The sequence below is a fragment of the Hevea brasiliensis genome, chromosome 10, assembly GCF_030052815.1.
Source record: "Hevea brasiliensis isolate MT/VB/25A 57/8 chromosome 10, ASM3005281v1, whole genome shotgun sequence".
Taxonomy (NCBI): Eukaryota; Viridiplantae; Streptophyta; class Magnoliopsida; order Malpighiales; family Euphorbiaceae; genus Hevea; species Hevea brasiliensis.
This window is the reverse complement of record NC_079502.1, coordinates 50872872-50889982: the sequence shown is the minus strand read 5'-3', so window position 1 is coordinate 50889982 and position 17111 is coordinate 50872872. Positions and strand designations below refer to the sequence as shown.

The window sequence follows — 17111 nt, the reverse complement described above, 5'->3', positions numbered from 1 at the left end:
TCTAACGTACTAAATTCGACGTTCTTGAAATTTTTGTGTTTCGGGTTACTATTCACTGCACTATTCAAGTCAAATAGTTGACTTTTTAAGGGTTAATAGGTATGGGAACTCCAACTTCACCCACATACCACATTTTGGCCATTAAACTTGTTGGTTTTGGTCATTTTCTCAAAGTTTAAGTCATTTTGGCAAAATTGTCAATTTTCGATTTTGGTGCTCCGAAGTTGCACTGTTCCATTGGTCAATCTACTGTTGGAATTTGGCAAAACTTCCTTCATAGAAAATGTTCCTTATTGTCTTAAGTGTATTCTCATTTTTGGATCACCCCAATTGGAGTTTTGTAGCTCAAGTTATAGCCAAAATACAATTACTATTCACGTGCATTGTTCATGCTGAGATTTTGGTTCTGGCAGATTTTTGGTCCTACTTTGTTCAGTAATTTGATCAAGTTAAGTTCATAATTTGGTCTAACTTTCTTCATATGAAATATTCTACTATGTCTTAGGTTTCCATCAGTTCAAGAATCACCTAAATCCGAGTTTCCTAGAGAGAGAGTTATAGCCCTTCAAACATTACTGCTCAAATGGAATTCTGCAGAATCGCAGGTACAGTAACTCAATTTTGCTCAATAATTTGAATGGGTTAATGGCATAATTTTGGGTGGTGTTCCTCATGAAAGTTTTAGATCTATATCTTATCTAATTGCTGGTAAAATTTCAGGTCAATTTGACCTGTCTAACTCGAATTATGACCAAATGAACAGTTACTGTTCATTTGGTCAGTTTGCAGTGGCAGCCTGCTCTCATTTCACTTTGGTCAATTGGTTCACTAAGTTTTAGTCAGTTTTTGGCCATGGTTCCTTAATGAAAATTGTGCTATTTTATGTCTATTTTCATCCCCAATTGGTGGTATATCAATTGGACTTGTAAAATTTGAGTTTTGGTCCTTCAAAGTGGGTTTGGTCATGTCACAGAAGCATGACCATTTGACCTACGAATTTGGTTTTCATTCCAACAATTCCCACACATCTCTTTTGGTCATTATTGACCATTTTTCAGTCCACAATTGGTCAAAGATATCATTTATGCATTTCTCCAAAATTTGGTTCACAATCCTAACATTCAAACCCTAAACTCACAACTTTGTTACCATTAACAATTTCAAAGTTCTAAACTATCATCATTCAACTAATTAAGGTTTTTATACTCATTCTATCTCATTTAATTCATGCAATTCATACTCCCTTCAACTAGTTCAAAATTTCAGTTTAGTCCTTCTCCCATGTTTGTTTCATTTAATCAAGTTCTAAGCTCACTTTCAACCATCATATATGCATTTGAATGGATAAATAAAGAGTTTAGCATACTAACCTCAATTTAAATGCCAAGCCTTCAATTGTTCTCTTTCTTTCCTCTTTCTTTCTTGTGTTTAAGTTGACATTAAAGGTTCTAGTGAGGTATTTAAGGAATTTATGAAGGTTAAATAAAGAGAATTAAGCTTAAATGTAAGCTTAAAGGAAGAAATTTTCATGGAGGGAATTTGGGAATGATGGGGCGGCAAGATGGAAGGAAGAAGAGACTTTTCTAATTTATTTTTTTTTTGTTTTATTTTCCTTAGCCTTATCCCTTTTTGAAGACTAAAATTCCCTAATTAATAAAATAATTTAATTAATCTTTTATGACATCATTCATGATGTTATCACCTTTGACTTTTCTAACTTCTTTCTTTTTTTTTCTATTTATTTTTCTATTAGTTCTTTAATTTAATTTTCGATTCTGAAATATTCTTTTCTCCGATTTTATTTGAGAGTTAGGTCAGGAGTAAATTCTCGGGGTCAATTGACCAAATTGCCCCTCGCCGGTTCATCCCGGTTTGCAAATAATCCAATATTTCTTCCGGCTCCCTGACCTAATTATTTGACTGACTTAACAGTTCTTTTTCATGATTTTCTCTTTTCCATTGTGTTCATAAGGGTCTTAAGGACCGCAGCTTCACTTTTTATGGTTCGAAATTTGAGTTTAAAATGACTTCGCAGTCGTTCCCGAGGAGGTCACCCATCGCTGTGACTCTCGGCTCGTTTAACTTCTTATGTTCTGTTTTTCTTGTTTATACTTAACTAATTGAACATTACTAATTATTTGTGTTTATGGCTTCTCTAATTGTCTTAAGTGTGGTTCTAATCCCCTTAATTATTACCGACACCGATCACCAGAACAGTGAAATCTACCAGGCTATACAAACGGGGTGTTACAAAAATCCTTCCATATTATATCCCAATCCCATTAAGGGTCATGGTTGAGTCAAATCCCCTTATTGTGGAATCTTATGAACTCATTTGAAATCTGATTCTTGACATATAAGACTTTACCATCAGGAAACACTTTTCCTAACAAAGTCATCCGTCCTGGCCAGGAACTTAATCTTGTCAAGAACAGCTCAAATCCACATAGGACTTTTAACCTTGTTTACTCAAGGCTACGAATCCCCTCTTAACTGAATACCTGTCCCAACATATGACCAATCTGAGCCAACACACACCATAATATCCATACACAGTACAGATATATAAGTGGTATCAAACTCGAACTAGCCATATAAGAGACAACCGTGTTATCTCAGGTCTAAGGATTATATACACTAGTATGACACAGATAACTTTTTATTGACTCGAGTAAACATCATGTTCATGTTATATGTTCATCACAAGTTCGACCAACTTATCTCAAAAGTGCCCACTGTATTTATCCTGATATCTCATATCAGATGGCATGAGACTCGCCATTCCATATACATCAGTATCTCATACTGATCAATGGAGATAAAAAGAGGTGACAACTCTCTGGATATAATGTACCCACCAAAATATCCTTCAGCTGCGAACTCTAATTTATAGCAAATATTCCATATATTATGTCATTCATATTCTTATCTCATAAGAATAGAATATATAATATATTGCTAATGGACAATTTCAAATAAATATGTTATTAAATATACACAACATTTAAATGAAATGTTTATCGCCATTAAAATATTTACAATGTTACTTACAAGTTACAAGATCAGTGCATGCTCTAGGGCACACATAACTAACACCTGGCCACAGGAAGTAACATAAAAATTGGAATGTTATATTTTGCAAAAATGAATTGTGCATCCAATTGATAAGATTTCTCCACCCACGAATTGATGCCTTTTTATCAAAGCAATTATGATGGTAGACGCCAGGTTTTCCATATCAAAAATATTATAAACTGCTCTACCCCACTCCTGGAATGGGTCAGCAGGCAAGGTAAGTACAGCCTCTATTGCATTTGGAATCTGGGCTTCTTCTCCTTGCGATGATCGCCTTTCGAAGTGTTCCACCATGAGCAAAACTTGCACGTTTGGACCAATTGCAATAGGACTTCCCTCCGCATCATGAAACCCGATATGGTGTTGCCTACAAAAAAAAAAATGATGCTATCAAATGGTAAAATGAGACATAGGTCCCATTGGGCATGCCAAAAATTTGGCTGGCTAACAAATTAGAAATGCAGGCGTGCTAGATACGAAGTGTATCAATTGTGCGCTCTTCTGACTTCTTTCAAATAATTGTAGGAACCTAATTATACTGAACGCAATTTCATCAAAATCTCACTTCACATGAACAATTAAAGTAATCAAAAATTATATTAATTGCTATAAATTCAAGCACAAGGCTTGGAAAATAAATGTAAGGATGAAAAAATAAAAAACAGATAAAATTAAAGATAGATAGACTGTTGGAATCTGTTGTTGTTTGATTGATTGGGTGGTTTGGCTTTAACGTTGTACAGTGGAGTATATTTATAGCAGCACTTGATTGTTCTTGTGAAGGTTCCAGAACCAACATTTGCTCACGACTGACGTCTTCCTGTAACTCCCAACAACTATTTCTTAACCACTGATAAGTGGCTCAAGATCTTAGTAACTTCCCATAACTCCTTATAATTTCCTTTTGATAACCACAAAAAATAATATCTAATTATTCGATTCAGGCCTCATAATTAAATTAATACAATAAAATTAATTAAATTAATTTCACAAAATATTAATTTAATTAATCATAGACCCAAAATAATTAATGAGCTAATTAAATTATTTTTTATGCAAACAAAAGTTTAATAAATAACTTTACGTAATTTTCCTTTATAAAAAATATTTTATTTTTAAATTTTTCAATTAAAATAAATTTTCTACATACAAAATGATATTCTTTCTAGTACATAATTAAAATTAAATAATTAGTTGAAATATTATTTCTTTACTATATATAAATGTGAGAGGGAACATTGCCTTTCTCAAAAATACTTTTCATTTTTTAAATTAATTATAATTATGTTTTTATTATTTAAATAAATTTTAATATTTGTATAAATTTAAAATTCTTAATTCTACTTATATTTAATTTCAATTAAATATAAAATTTTATAAAAAGTAATTAACTAAAATAAGAAATTATATATATATATATACATGCATGTGTGTGTGGAGGGGGAGAACATTGGCTTTACCTAAATTACCCTTCATTATTTATAATATTTATAATTATATTTTTTATTATTTAATTTAATTTTAGAGTTTATATAAATTCAAAATTCTTAGTCCTACTTATATTTAAATTATACTTAATTAAGTTTTTATTATAATATAAATTCTATATATATACACACACAACAACAGCAAAAAAATATTATAAAAAAATTCATATTGGTTGATTTATAAAAAAAAAATTAGGATGTAATATATAATAAGTTTGTATGAATGTAAAATTTTTAATAATATATAATTATGTATATTAAATAAATTATAAAAGATGAGAAAAAAATTTAAATAGATAAATATATGCTATTTAAAAATGAATAATTAACATAATATATTAGGCTAGAGTTTAGTTATAAAATTAATATAACTAATTGGATAATTATAATTTATAATACTATTTTTTTTATTTTGAAATGATGCATTATTAAAATTTTAAAAATATTAATTTTATAAAAAGTAATTAACTAAAATAAGAAATTTTATATATATATATATACATGCATGTGTGTGTGGAGGGGGAGAACATTGGCTTTACCTAAATTACCCTTCATTATTTATAATATTTATAATTATATTTTTTATTATTTAATTTAATTTTAGAATTTATATAAATCCAAAATTCTTAGTCCTACTTATATTTAAATTATACTTAATTAAGTTTTTATTATAATATAAATTCTATATATATATATATATATATATATATATATATATATATATATATATATATATATATATATATATAACAACAGCAAAAAAATATTATAAAAAAATTCATATTGGTTGATTTATAAAAAAAAATTAGGATGTAATATATAATAAGTTTGTATGAATGTAAAATTTTTAATAATATATAATTATGTATATTAAATAAATTATAGAAGATGAGAAAAAAATTTAAATAGATAAATATATGCTATTTAAAAATGAATAATTAACATAATATATTAGGCTAGAGTTTAGTTATAAAATTAATATAACTAATTGGATAATTATAATTTATAATACTATTTTTTTTATTTTGAAATGATGTATTATTAAAATTTTAAAAATATTAATATGTGTACATATAAAAAAAATATAATATTTTTTTATTTTTTTAATACTATAATTTTATCATAATTTGACAAATAATGAATACGCATAAAAGAATTAAAAATCAATACTTTGAATATAAAATTATTATTTTAATTTAATAAATTTATATTTAAATATAAACACAATTTGATATTTTAATTTAAAAAAAGTTTAATTTTTATGTGAATATAAGAATTACATAATTTAATAGAATTTTTATTTATTTGGATCAATAACTTCCTTTATTGAAATTTAACATTTACTTCTAAAAAAATAATTATAAAAAAATTAATTTAAAAATATATTATAAGTTAATTTTATAAAGTATTTTACGGTAAACTGAATAATTGTTATTAATTATTCTATTAGCATTAATTTTTTTATTTTTTATATAAAAAGAAAATTTTAGTTATTAATTTATTATTTATAAATAATTTATTAGTGTTAATATATTTGACAATCTTATTTTTAAAGTTTTTCTACATATTATAAGAAAATATGAAATTATGTAAAATATTATATATGAAATAAAAATTAATAATATTGATACTTATTGATATGGGTGTGTACAATTAATTTTTTTTTCAAACAAAATTAAAAAATTAAATCGAAAATAACTAGAAATAGAAAAAATAAACATTATATGAAAGTGTACCAAATTAAATTTATTTTATTGTTATATATATAAACTCTTAAATAGTGTGAAAAATGTTTATATTTTTTACGCTAATTATATATGTTTTATAAAAATTATAAAATAAAAAAAAACTAATTAAACTTGATAAATTCAACACGTCATTATTGAAAAAAATTTAATACAAAAATATATAAACTACAAAATAATAAATAGTTAAATTTATATATTTACAAAAAATTGATAATTATAAAATTATATTATAATGATAATAAATTTTTTATAATGAATTTCATTTTTATAATTTATTATTTTTATTAATATACTTTTATTTTTATTAATTTAATATAAAATTAATAAGTACAAATGCAGCATGTATATCATAAAATATAAAAATTTATTATATTATTATAATAATAATTAATATATTATAATATTATATAAAAAATTATGTATAAAAATATTAAATTATAGATAAAGAAAGGTGCAAGGCATATTAAAAAAAAAATAATAGTACATATAAATGAAGGGGCGGAGAACATTGACTTTGCAGTAATAATCATGATGATTTATTAACATGACAATAAAAGATTAATTTTATCTTTTAATTGATTAATAAAAATTATATTAATTAATATATTTTAATAAATTTTAATTAATAAAAATCTTAAATAGGAATCTTAATAGAACTTAATTATAATTGAGTAGGTTATTTATTATTATTTTTTAAATTTATAATATATATTATAGGCGATGAATATAAAAAATATATTCAAATTTAAAGAAAAAAAGGATTTTTTTTCTTAAAAAAGAAAATGATATTTCGATAATATATATGTTTATTCTTTTTTAATGATAAAAGTGAAATATCCAATTATCAAAATATTTATATTTTGTATGATTATATTTGAAATATTAACGCTAGCAATTTTTTAATAATTTTTTTTACTAATAAAGTTTAATTTAAATTTATCATTTTGCTTATAAAAAATATAAACCAATTATTAAGTAATTTTATCACATTTAAAAGAAAATATTTATAGCATTTTCAAAAAAAATGTCTATAATAGTGTTTATAGCATTCTTTTTTTTCATTTTTTTAGATATATATTTGAAGAATTATAATAATTAAAAATCATACTTTCACAATACTAAAACTTTAATGTTTTATTAATTTTTTTTTTCCAAAATGTCAACATAATAATTAGATTTGAAAATTTTTGTTTTGTATATTAAAAATAATATATTTATTGAATAATAATTCTATTTGAAATTAAAATTATTATTTTTAAAATTTCAATTAAAAATGATAAAAACAAGGAAAAAAAACTAGTATTTACAATTATGAATAAATTATATTACTATAAAATAAATAAATAACACAGTTAAAAAATTTTAAAAATAAAAATAAGTTTCTAAATATATTTGACAACTTATTATTTTACTTACAAAGGAAATAAATAATTTCTTTTAATTTTTTAAATTAAAAAACATTTTCTATTGTTAATAAATAAACTGAGTTTTCTTTCTTGCTTTTACACCAAAAAAATATAATCTAAAATTTTTTTTAGAAAATATAAAATGAAAATCAGGCAATAAAAATAGAAAAACCCTCTTTCTAAAACTCTCTGATGATTCCACTAGATAAAAATGCGTAATCTCACAGAAGATATTTTGTGATTTTATCTCTACTGGCTATTACAACAATTCTACATGGTTAATCTACATTATTCAATTCTAGTTATTTCAGAATCCTCGATCTAACATTTGGCAATGTTACAAGGGCAGAAAATAAGACCGACATCCCCCCCACCTTCACCTGGATTCAATGGCATAAGTTTCTGAGCCTCGTAGAAATGATCGGCGCCACCAAATCTGGAATGCTCTGCTGAGATTGGGGCATTCAGTGCCATGCTTGGAGAAACACCTAAACCATTCCATAAACAACATATACTGCTGCTTCAGAGGAAGTGTTAGGAGTGTCTGACCCATGGCTTCTTCCAGTGCCTTCATGTCCAACCCCTTTTTGCATCTCTGCAGCCAACCAAAATCTGCTAGCATTGGGTGAAACCACGCCTGGAAAAGCCCTGCTCTTGCTTCTGCACGGCAATGCAGTTTTCTGGTCCCCATTGCAATGAATAGAGTTGCAGAAACCCGACTAAGCTCATATCTAACCATTGGAGATGTGCTCTCATGCATTCTAAGCAGGTCCCCTTGATCTGCCCACATATCCACAAATTCTTCGCCCATCTGCTGATCAAGAAGCATTTCTAGCAACCAGTTGATGTTATCAACCTGTCTAGAGATGCGTTCAATCAATGTTTTGCCTGTTTTCGTCACCTTCCGATTGGGTGAAGTGTTGGAGGCCTCTTCCAAAAGGGTGCCTAATGAACTTAGACAAGACTGACAAACAACATAGAGATCCTCCTTATTAAGTTCAGGTTGGTCCTTCTCATAGATTGAGCTTTTGCTAAAAAGACCCTTAACTAATGACTTTAGTTCATTTCTTGCATTGGCATCTGTACAAGTGGTGATAGACCAAACAAGTTGTCTAGCTAAATTTTGTTGACACTCTACTGAGTCATGCAAGTAGAGTCTGGCCAAAATATCTTGAGTTGCTGTCTCCTCAAATTTACACACTGAAAACAGACCCCTGAGTTTTTCCTCTTCTTCTTCAGTCCAAGGAACAGCCTCAAGGTATTTCAAACAGGATGAAACACCTTTGGTAAATATGATGCCAGCAGAAACCTAGAATAATTTCAAAATAACTTCTTAAACAAATAATGCGGTTTCCAATAGAATACAAAATTCTTTAATATAAGGCCACTTTTAAGTTCCAAGCCAGTGTGGTCTAATGTTGTCCTTAAAAAGGACCGGCGATGTATTATGAATGAGTTTCTATTGTATATATTACAGTGTCATCTGTATTTGAAATACAATGATCAAGTTTCAGTTGTTATCACTACAAAGTTGTTGAGCTTAAATTTTAGACCGTAATCTAGTCCTAGTTTCTTAAGTGTGTTTTTTTATAGAAACAAGAAGAATTTCACTATTGATCAAATAATATATACCAGGAAGGAGTTAAAAAAAAAAAGATAACAAGTTTACATACTTTTTGAATGGCGGAATGAACACATAAAAAGGTCAATGTGCTTATGCACACAAATGCGTGTTCAAGAGCCCAAGTGAATGATTTATACACGTGTCTAATACAATGATTCTCAACTCAACTCTACTATAATCTTAACCTCAAACTGAATTTATTAATACAAATCTTCTTCATGTTCATCCTATTCAAGGAATACTGTCTAAAAAATGCTCAATGAACAATTCTTTGTTGAAATATTTGAAGCCACAGTTTGTCTAGCTTTCACTTTCCTCTTCACTTGTTGGTTTTAACAAGTGCTTCCAAAGATCTATGTTAACGAAAATCAAACCTGCTTTGACAACATTTCCTTAATTTATCATCTCTTGTTAATAACTTATTTACATGATTGCAATCAATCATTATTTTAAGGTTTCTTGTATTATGACACTAGCAACCTCACATCCCAAGTCAAAGACCTAAGTCTACCTTTCAATTATGGCCATCATTTTCTTTTGCATCAATTATATACACAACTTTTAACATTATTAACTATCGCAGGACTAGGGAGTATATGCACCAATGCTTCCAAATTGCTGGCAAAGCATATATTTTAATAAAAAAATACAGTGGGTTGCAACATCAGCAATAAGATTTCTTGAATTTCAGATATATGCCAAATCAACAATTTGGGAGAACTGGTACAATCATTCTCTATGCCAGTTTAGGCCTGGCGTATGGCACCATTATTGATACCAATAATCAAGGTTGTGTAATTGGCAAGGAAATAGAACATACAACATAACTAAAAATTGTACTAGGATTAAATTTTTCTAGTCATTAGTCCTCCATTTGTGTAAATAATTTCTTTCTTCTGCTAACTTTATATACCATGATGCATGGCTTCTTTTATGATATGACATATTTACTGCGCAAAACAGTTTACAACTGGACACATTAATCGATTAGAATTTTAGAAGAACTTTTGGTATCACTTTCTCCCCCCTCTACTCCTAACACAAAGTTCGTAGTAATGATACACAAAATGTGGACAATGAGAAAGCATCTTGAGCTAAAACCTATACTCCAATCATATTTCTCAGATAAGTAAGCTGCTTTGTCAGTTAATATAGAGGTTCAGTATATAGTAAGATATCCGCTTTGCTCCACATTTTACTGGATTCCATGAACCTCAAGAACTATTCCTCAATGCCCATAATGTGATAAGACTACTCTAAAAATATCATCAGTTTGTCTGTTCACCTTCTCAAACAAGGTAAAAAACTTGCGCAATTCAAACCCACCAAGAGGGTAACTCTATGCTGCAAGCACTTACTATACCTGGACACCCTATGAAAATCAAACAAGAAAAACTAGAGAACACCCCCATAACAGTATATTAGGATATAAATACAGACTTAAATGATAAACTATGCTCAAACCAATCTCATATAAAAATGCTCTTTCCCAAACTCAATTTTCATGATTAATCTTTGATAATGCAATGCTCCTCCACAAATATTATAATCCAAATATAGTCTGCTAAACATTTTTTTAAGAAAATCCCAAAAGTATTCTATCCACAGTAGCACACAGCATTCCCATCAAAACCCAGAAACTAAAACATAGAAACCAAACAATATATGCAAGAAAGGCATAACAGAGAGGCCACTTACCTCAAGAATATCAATGGCTCTATAAACCCCAATCTTCAAGAGCCTTTTAGTAATATTGTCCTCGAACATTAGCTCAATTGTGTCCCTAAAAACCCCCAAATTCTCTACATCAGGCACCTCTATTCTACACATTTTCAACGAATAATTATTGCCTTTTCTATCACTCGTCGACCCCAAACCTTGCCGATATTCCGAAATTAACCCTGCAAAAACCTCCGAATTCGCAATCAGAACCTCCGAGCTAGTTTCCAGCACCAATGCCCCTCCCTTCTTCCCCCTCAAGTTTAGCCTCACGTCAAACAAGCCCTCATACTGCTCCCAACCCGAACCCGAATGCAACAAAGATCCCTCATTCTTGCCCCGGAAAGACTCGGATCTTGATTTGAGAGCTGAGTCGACGACTGTAGATGGGTCAGGGACGATTTCTTGGACGGAATAGCCGGCGGTGGGGTCGGAGTCAATGGGAGAGACACGGCCTGGGGAGAGGATCCGGCGGGGGTCGATCCTACCCACGAAGTTTAACCCGGATTTGGAGTTAAGCGGTGAGCCGGGGAGTGAGTTTGAAGCGGGTTTAGAAAAGGAGTCATGCTTCTTATGAAGTGCTTTAGCGATGATTACAGGGTTCTCGGGGCTTGGGGGATGACCAGATAAGGAGCAGCACCAGGAGAGTTTCCGAGGCTGGGAAGGGGGCTTCCGGCGGGCGGAATTGGCCATGGAACGGCGGCGAGTCAGATCCGGAGTTCTAGAGAGAGAAAGCAACAGAGACAGAACATTGTTGTAAAATGGAAGAAAGGGAAGAGGGTAGCATTGTTTAGGAAGAGATGCCTCAATAATGACTCAAGACAAAAGTTCGGTTTGTATGGTGCCTTTCCTCGGGAATCTCGATTTATTTTAATTAAATTTTTTCAATGCTTTTTATGTTGGTTTTTTTTTGTAAACTTCTTTTATTCTACTAATTCAGATTCGTGGCATGTAAAATCATGAATAGAGTAAAGCACTTTCTCCCAAATTTTAGTACCTTCATGCCAATATTCAAATTCGTAACTACTGATTGCTATTTAATATTTTTATTTTAATAAAATAATTATTTAATTATTATTTTAAAATTATATTAATTATTTATTATATTTTTATTCTATTTATTTTTTAATCTTTTTAATTATTTTAAATATTAATTTAAATTTTATTAATTTTATAATTTAAAAAATACAATTATAAAATTTATTTATTTTTTAAACACTTAATTATTTAATCTATGTAATAATTTATTTTTTTTAAAATATTAACTAATATAAAAAGCATAATAAAAATATAAAAATTAATTAATGTATTTTTTTAAAATAAAAGAATTAAATAATTAATTTTATTAAAATAAATATATTAAATTATAATTTTCTTTTTGATTATGCATTAGTTGAAATTTAAATTTAATTGTTTTCAAAAAAAATTTAATTTAATTTAATTTAAAAATGATTAAAATTACAATTCCACTAAAATAAAATTGGTGAATTTCATATGTGAGCTAAGGTTGATCTTCTTCCATGTTATTGAGTATTTCACACTATTTTTTAATATTTTGTTTAGCCTATTTTCTTCTTTGTTTTGCTTCTTGGCAAGGAAGGTGCTAATGGTGGGCTTCTATGATATAAGTTACCAATTCTATTGTCATCTTCATATTATTATAATAATATTTTTAAAATAATTATATAATTTTTTTTTCTAAATCTTTATTGACGAAATATTCCAAATATTAAATAGTATATAAAAAATTTTAAGTCTCTTAAGTGATTTTTAATAATTGATTTATTCTTTAAATTTTTTATTTTAATTTTAATCACAATGTAAATTTATTGCTGAACTAACACTAGGACATGAATTAAGTTTAAAACAACCAGAACCTATAATAAGCTTTATTCTTTCACAATCCATAACCAAAGATCAAGATAAAAGTCAACATAATATTACATAAACCAAGTAAATTCAGCTCAACCCTGAAGAAAAAAAATATTTAGGGGAGACCGATTCAACATTATATATGCACACATATCAAAATTAAAAGAGCCCAACTTAACCCTTAAATTTATGTAGCTATTCAGATCAAAATGCATAAATCATCATTAATGTCACAACAAAGTTCTAAAAACATAATAATATGTATGCAAACTAAATAGATATGATAACTAAGTTCTAGAAACATGATAATACATATACAAACTAAATTAATATGATAACTTGCAAGTTATAACTTGAATACAAATATTAAATGAGGGTGAGCATTCCACTAAAAATTTTAATATTGATTAAGATTTTAATTTCTATAACTAGTTTGGGCTAATGCAATCTTAAGAATAAAAATTAGGGGTGAGCAGATTTCTGTTCAAACTGAAAATTCGAATCGAACCGAATAAATTTGGTTCAATCAGTTTGGTTTTAAAATTCAATCGGTTCAATTCAGTTTTATATTATAAAAATTTTAGTTATTTTGGTTCAGTTCGGTTTTGAAGAGAAAAAATTGATTAAACCGAATCAAACTGAATAGTAATTTTATATATTCAAATCGAATCAAATCAAGCCGAATTGATTTTTGAATTGATTTATTTTTATGGGAAATTTATGAATTATATTTAATTATACATATATATATATATATATATATATATATATATATATATATATATATAATTATTAGGTTCAAACCAAAGTCAAAATTATATCAAATAACTTGAAAATCAAGTCTAAATTAAAAATCAATCAAAAATCAAAACCGATCAGTTTGAACCGAATCGAACTTAAAATAGAGCGATTCAGTTCGATTCGATTTTTCATCCATTTCAGTTTGGTTCAATTTCTAAAATATGTAATTCGATTTTCATTATTTAATTCGGTTTAATTCGATTTGAATTGAATACTCACCCCAAATAAAAATACCCACATAAGCACCGAACAAATGATACTCTTTATTTTTACATAAGAAGATAATTTGGGCCTACACATAAAATAGCCATTGTCCATCACATGTACACATACAGGAGATGATTCCCTAACTCAACCACTTAATCCAAAGTCTTAATTAGAGAGTAAAGTCTACAATTATAGTCACTCAAATCCAATACTAGTCAAAGAATAAAGGCTACCATCAATGACCCATCTAATATATATATATATATATATATATGCTCCAAATTATCCTCAAAATAATCAAATACAATCATAAGCAAGAAATAATACAACACAAAAATGTACATATAATACGTGACTAATAATATCTGCTTCATGTTTTTTTCATTTAACATTATAGGTTCTAAATTAGGTGTTTGGGGTGGATCTACAGATACAAGTTAGAATTTTTAATAAAATATTTTCAAAAAAAAAAATACATAGATAGCATGTTGTGGATGAGCATGGCAATCATATAATAATATTGAAATTATAAAATAATCAATATTCAACTCATATTGTAACACTCCTATTTGTATAGCCTGATATATTTCATTGTTCCGATAACCGTTGTCGGTCTGGACAATTAAGGAGATTAGAACCACACTTAAGACAACTAAATAAGCCATAAACACAAATAATTAGTAATTGCTAATTAGTTAAGTATGAATAAGAAAAACAGAACATAAGAAGTTGCCGAGAGTCACAGCGATGGGTGACTGTCTCGAGAACGACTGCGAAGCCATTTTAAACTCAAATTTCGAACCGTAAAATATGACGCTGCGGTCCTTAGGACCATTACGAACATAGTGGAAAAAAGAAAATCACGAAAAAGAACTATTAAGCCAGTCAAATAATTAGGTCAGAGAGCCGGAAGAAATATTGAATTATTTGCAAACCAGGATGAACCGGCAATGGGCAATTTGGTCAATTGATTTCGAGAGTTGACTCTTGACCTAGTTGTCAAATAAAATCGGAGAAAGAAAAATTTCGGAGTCGAGAATTAAATTAAAGAACTAATGAAAAAAAATAAATATAAAAGAAAAAAGAAAATTGAAAAAAGTTTATTAACTCATGCTTGCCTCATTGGATGACATCATCATGATGTCAATATATAATTTTAATTTACCTACCCAAATTGACCAAGTCAATTCTTGTTAATGAGACATAAAATAACAAAAAAGAAATGAAAAAAATCATTTTTTTGGTCTTCATCTTCCCAAGTGCTGCCCAAATTTTCTCTCCTCTCTTTCTCATTTTTTCTTTCACAATTTTTAAGGAACAAAAGCTTGAACTCTTTGGTTCCTTTCCATAAATCCCTTAAATCCCAACATTAAATCTTACCCTTAGACCTAGATAAACACTTTGGGAGCAAGAAGGGAGAGAAAACTTGGAGAATTGAAGAACTAGGGAATCTACAAAGTGAGGTAAGCACATCAATTTGAAAATTTGAGATTTAATTATTGTATTCTTAGCTTGAATTACTTAGAAATTCATTTAAAATGAAAAGAAAATACTTGTTGAGGGATTAAATAGAATTTTGGCCAGCTAGGGTTTGGTTGGATAAGGTATGAATTTGTTTGAGCTAAACATGTTAGGAAGCATAATTGAGTTAAGGAAGCATGTTTATAAGTGTTTAATTAGCTAAATGCAACAAATGACATGAATTAGGGTTTTGAACATTAGGATTTAGAGACAAAAAATGTAAAGAAGTGCTAAATGATGTCTTTGACATAGTTTAAGGAAAGAAATGGCCATTTGTGACCTAATTAAGTGTGTTAGAAGTATTTGAATCAAAGCCAAATTTGGATTGGGTATGCACCATGACCAAAAGTCAACTTTGAGGGACCAAAAATGGAATTTTACAAGTCCAATTGGTATGAGACCAATTGGGAATGAAAATAGGCACTAAATGACACAATTTTCATTTAGGAAGAATTCCCAAAAAGTGACTAAAACCTAGTGAACAAATTGACTAAAGTTGAAAAATTGCAGGTTGCCCTGCACAAACTGATCAAATGAACAGTTTGTTCATTTGGTCATAACTCGAGCTAGGCAGGTCAAAATGACCTGAAATTTTACCAGTGGTTAGATGAGATATAGACCTAAAACTTTTATGAAGAACACAAACCCAAATTATGCCATTAACCCAATCAAATTATTGAGCAAATTTGAGTCACTGAATCTGCAGAACTGCAGAATTGCCATATGAATAGTAAAGTTTCAATGGCTATAACTCTCTCTAGAAAACTCCGATTTAGGTGATTCTTGAACTGATGGAAACCTAAGACATAGTATAACATTTTATATGAAGAAAATTAGAACAAATTATGGACTTAACTTGATCAAATCGCTGAACAAAGTTGGATCAATAAATCTGCAGAACTACATTCTGCAGCATGAACAGTAAATGTAATTTGCATATAACTTGAGCTACAAAACTCCAATTGGAGTGATTCAAAAAGGATAACAAACTTAAGACAATAAGGAACATTTTCTATGAAGGAAGTTTTGCCAAATTCTAACAGTAAAATGACCAATGGAACAGTGCAACCGAGACACCAAAAACTGAAAATTGACAATTTTGCCTAAAAGACATAAGTGTTGAGAAAATGACCAAAACCAACAAGTTTGGTGACCAAAATGTGGTATGTGGGTGAAGTTAGAATTCCCATACCTATTAAGCCTTAGAAAGTCAACAATTTGACTTGAATAGTATAGTGAGTAGTAACCCGAAACACAAAAATTTCGAGAACATCAAATTTAGCACGTTAGAGCTAGGTAAAAGTGAAGTTAAATTTATTTTTGGATTTATGCTAAGTTATGGTATTGAAATACTGTGAAACTGTGTGTTTCAGCTGAAAAAGACTTGAAAGCTCTGAGAGACTGAGTCAAGGCCTAGAGGCGACTCACGTCAGGTTTGTGCACAATAAACCTTATTTGAACCTTTTGTCATTGAAAAATTGATTTAGTGTGATTTATGAAAATTTGAAGTTAATTATGAATTGTGTTGCCACCTTGTGAATGAAATTATGACTTTGGAAATTTATCGGATTTCTCATGAATTATTTGAATAAAATGTTTGAAATGATTTTTGATTCACACTTAGCATGACAGTGCCTTATTACTCCTCCTC

General features: G+C 28.6%; 1 protein-coding gene across 1 annotated transcript; it reads right to left on the bottom strand.

Moving 5' to 3' along the window:
- Positions 1-7892: 7892 nt before the first annotated feature.
- On the bottom strand, positions 7893-11909 carry LOC110653861 (BTB/POZ domain-containing protein At2g13690). Its single transcript, XM_021809671.2, has 2 exons — positions 11039-11909; positions 7893-9025 (listed from the first exon to the last, which is right to left on the bottom strand). Exons 1-2 carry the CDS (start codon positions 11750-11752, stop codon positions 8093-8095), a joined length of 1647 nt encoding a protein of 548 aa, XP_021665363.2. The 5' UTR covers positions 11753-11909; the 3' UTR covers positions 7893-8092.
- Positions 11910-17111: the final 5202 nt, after the last annotated feature.

What these genes read in the sequence shown, in the direction of transcription:
- LOC110653861 (XM_021809671.2), bottom strand. Translation starts at nt 11,752, where the DNA reads ATGGCCAATTCCGCCCGCCGGAAGCCCCCTTCCCAGCCTCGGAAACTC. An exon ending in GAGCCATTGATATTCTTGAG is followed by an intron (nt 9,026 to 11,038) that starts GTAAGTGGCCTC and finishes AAATTATTCTAG; the next exon opens with GTTTCTGCTGGCATCATATT.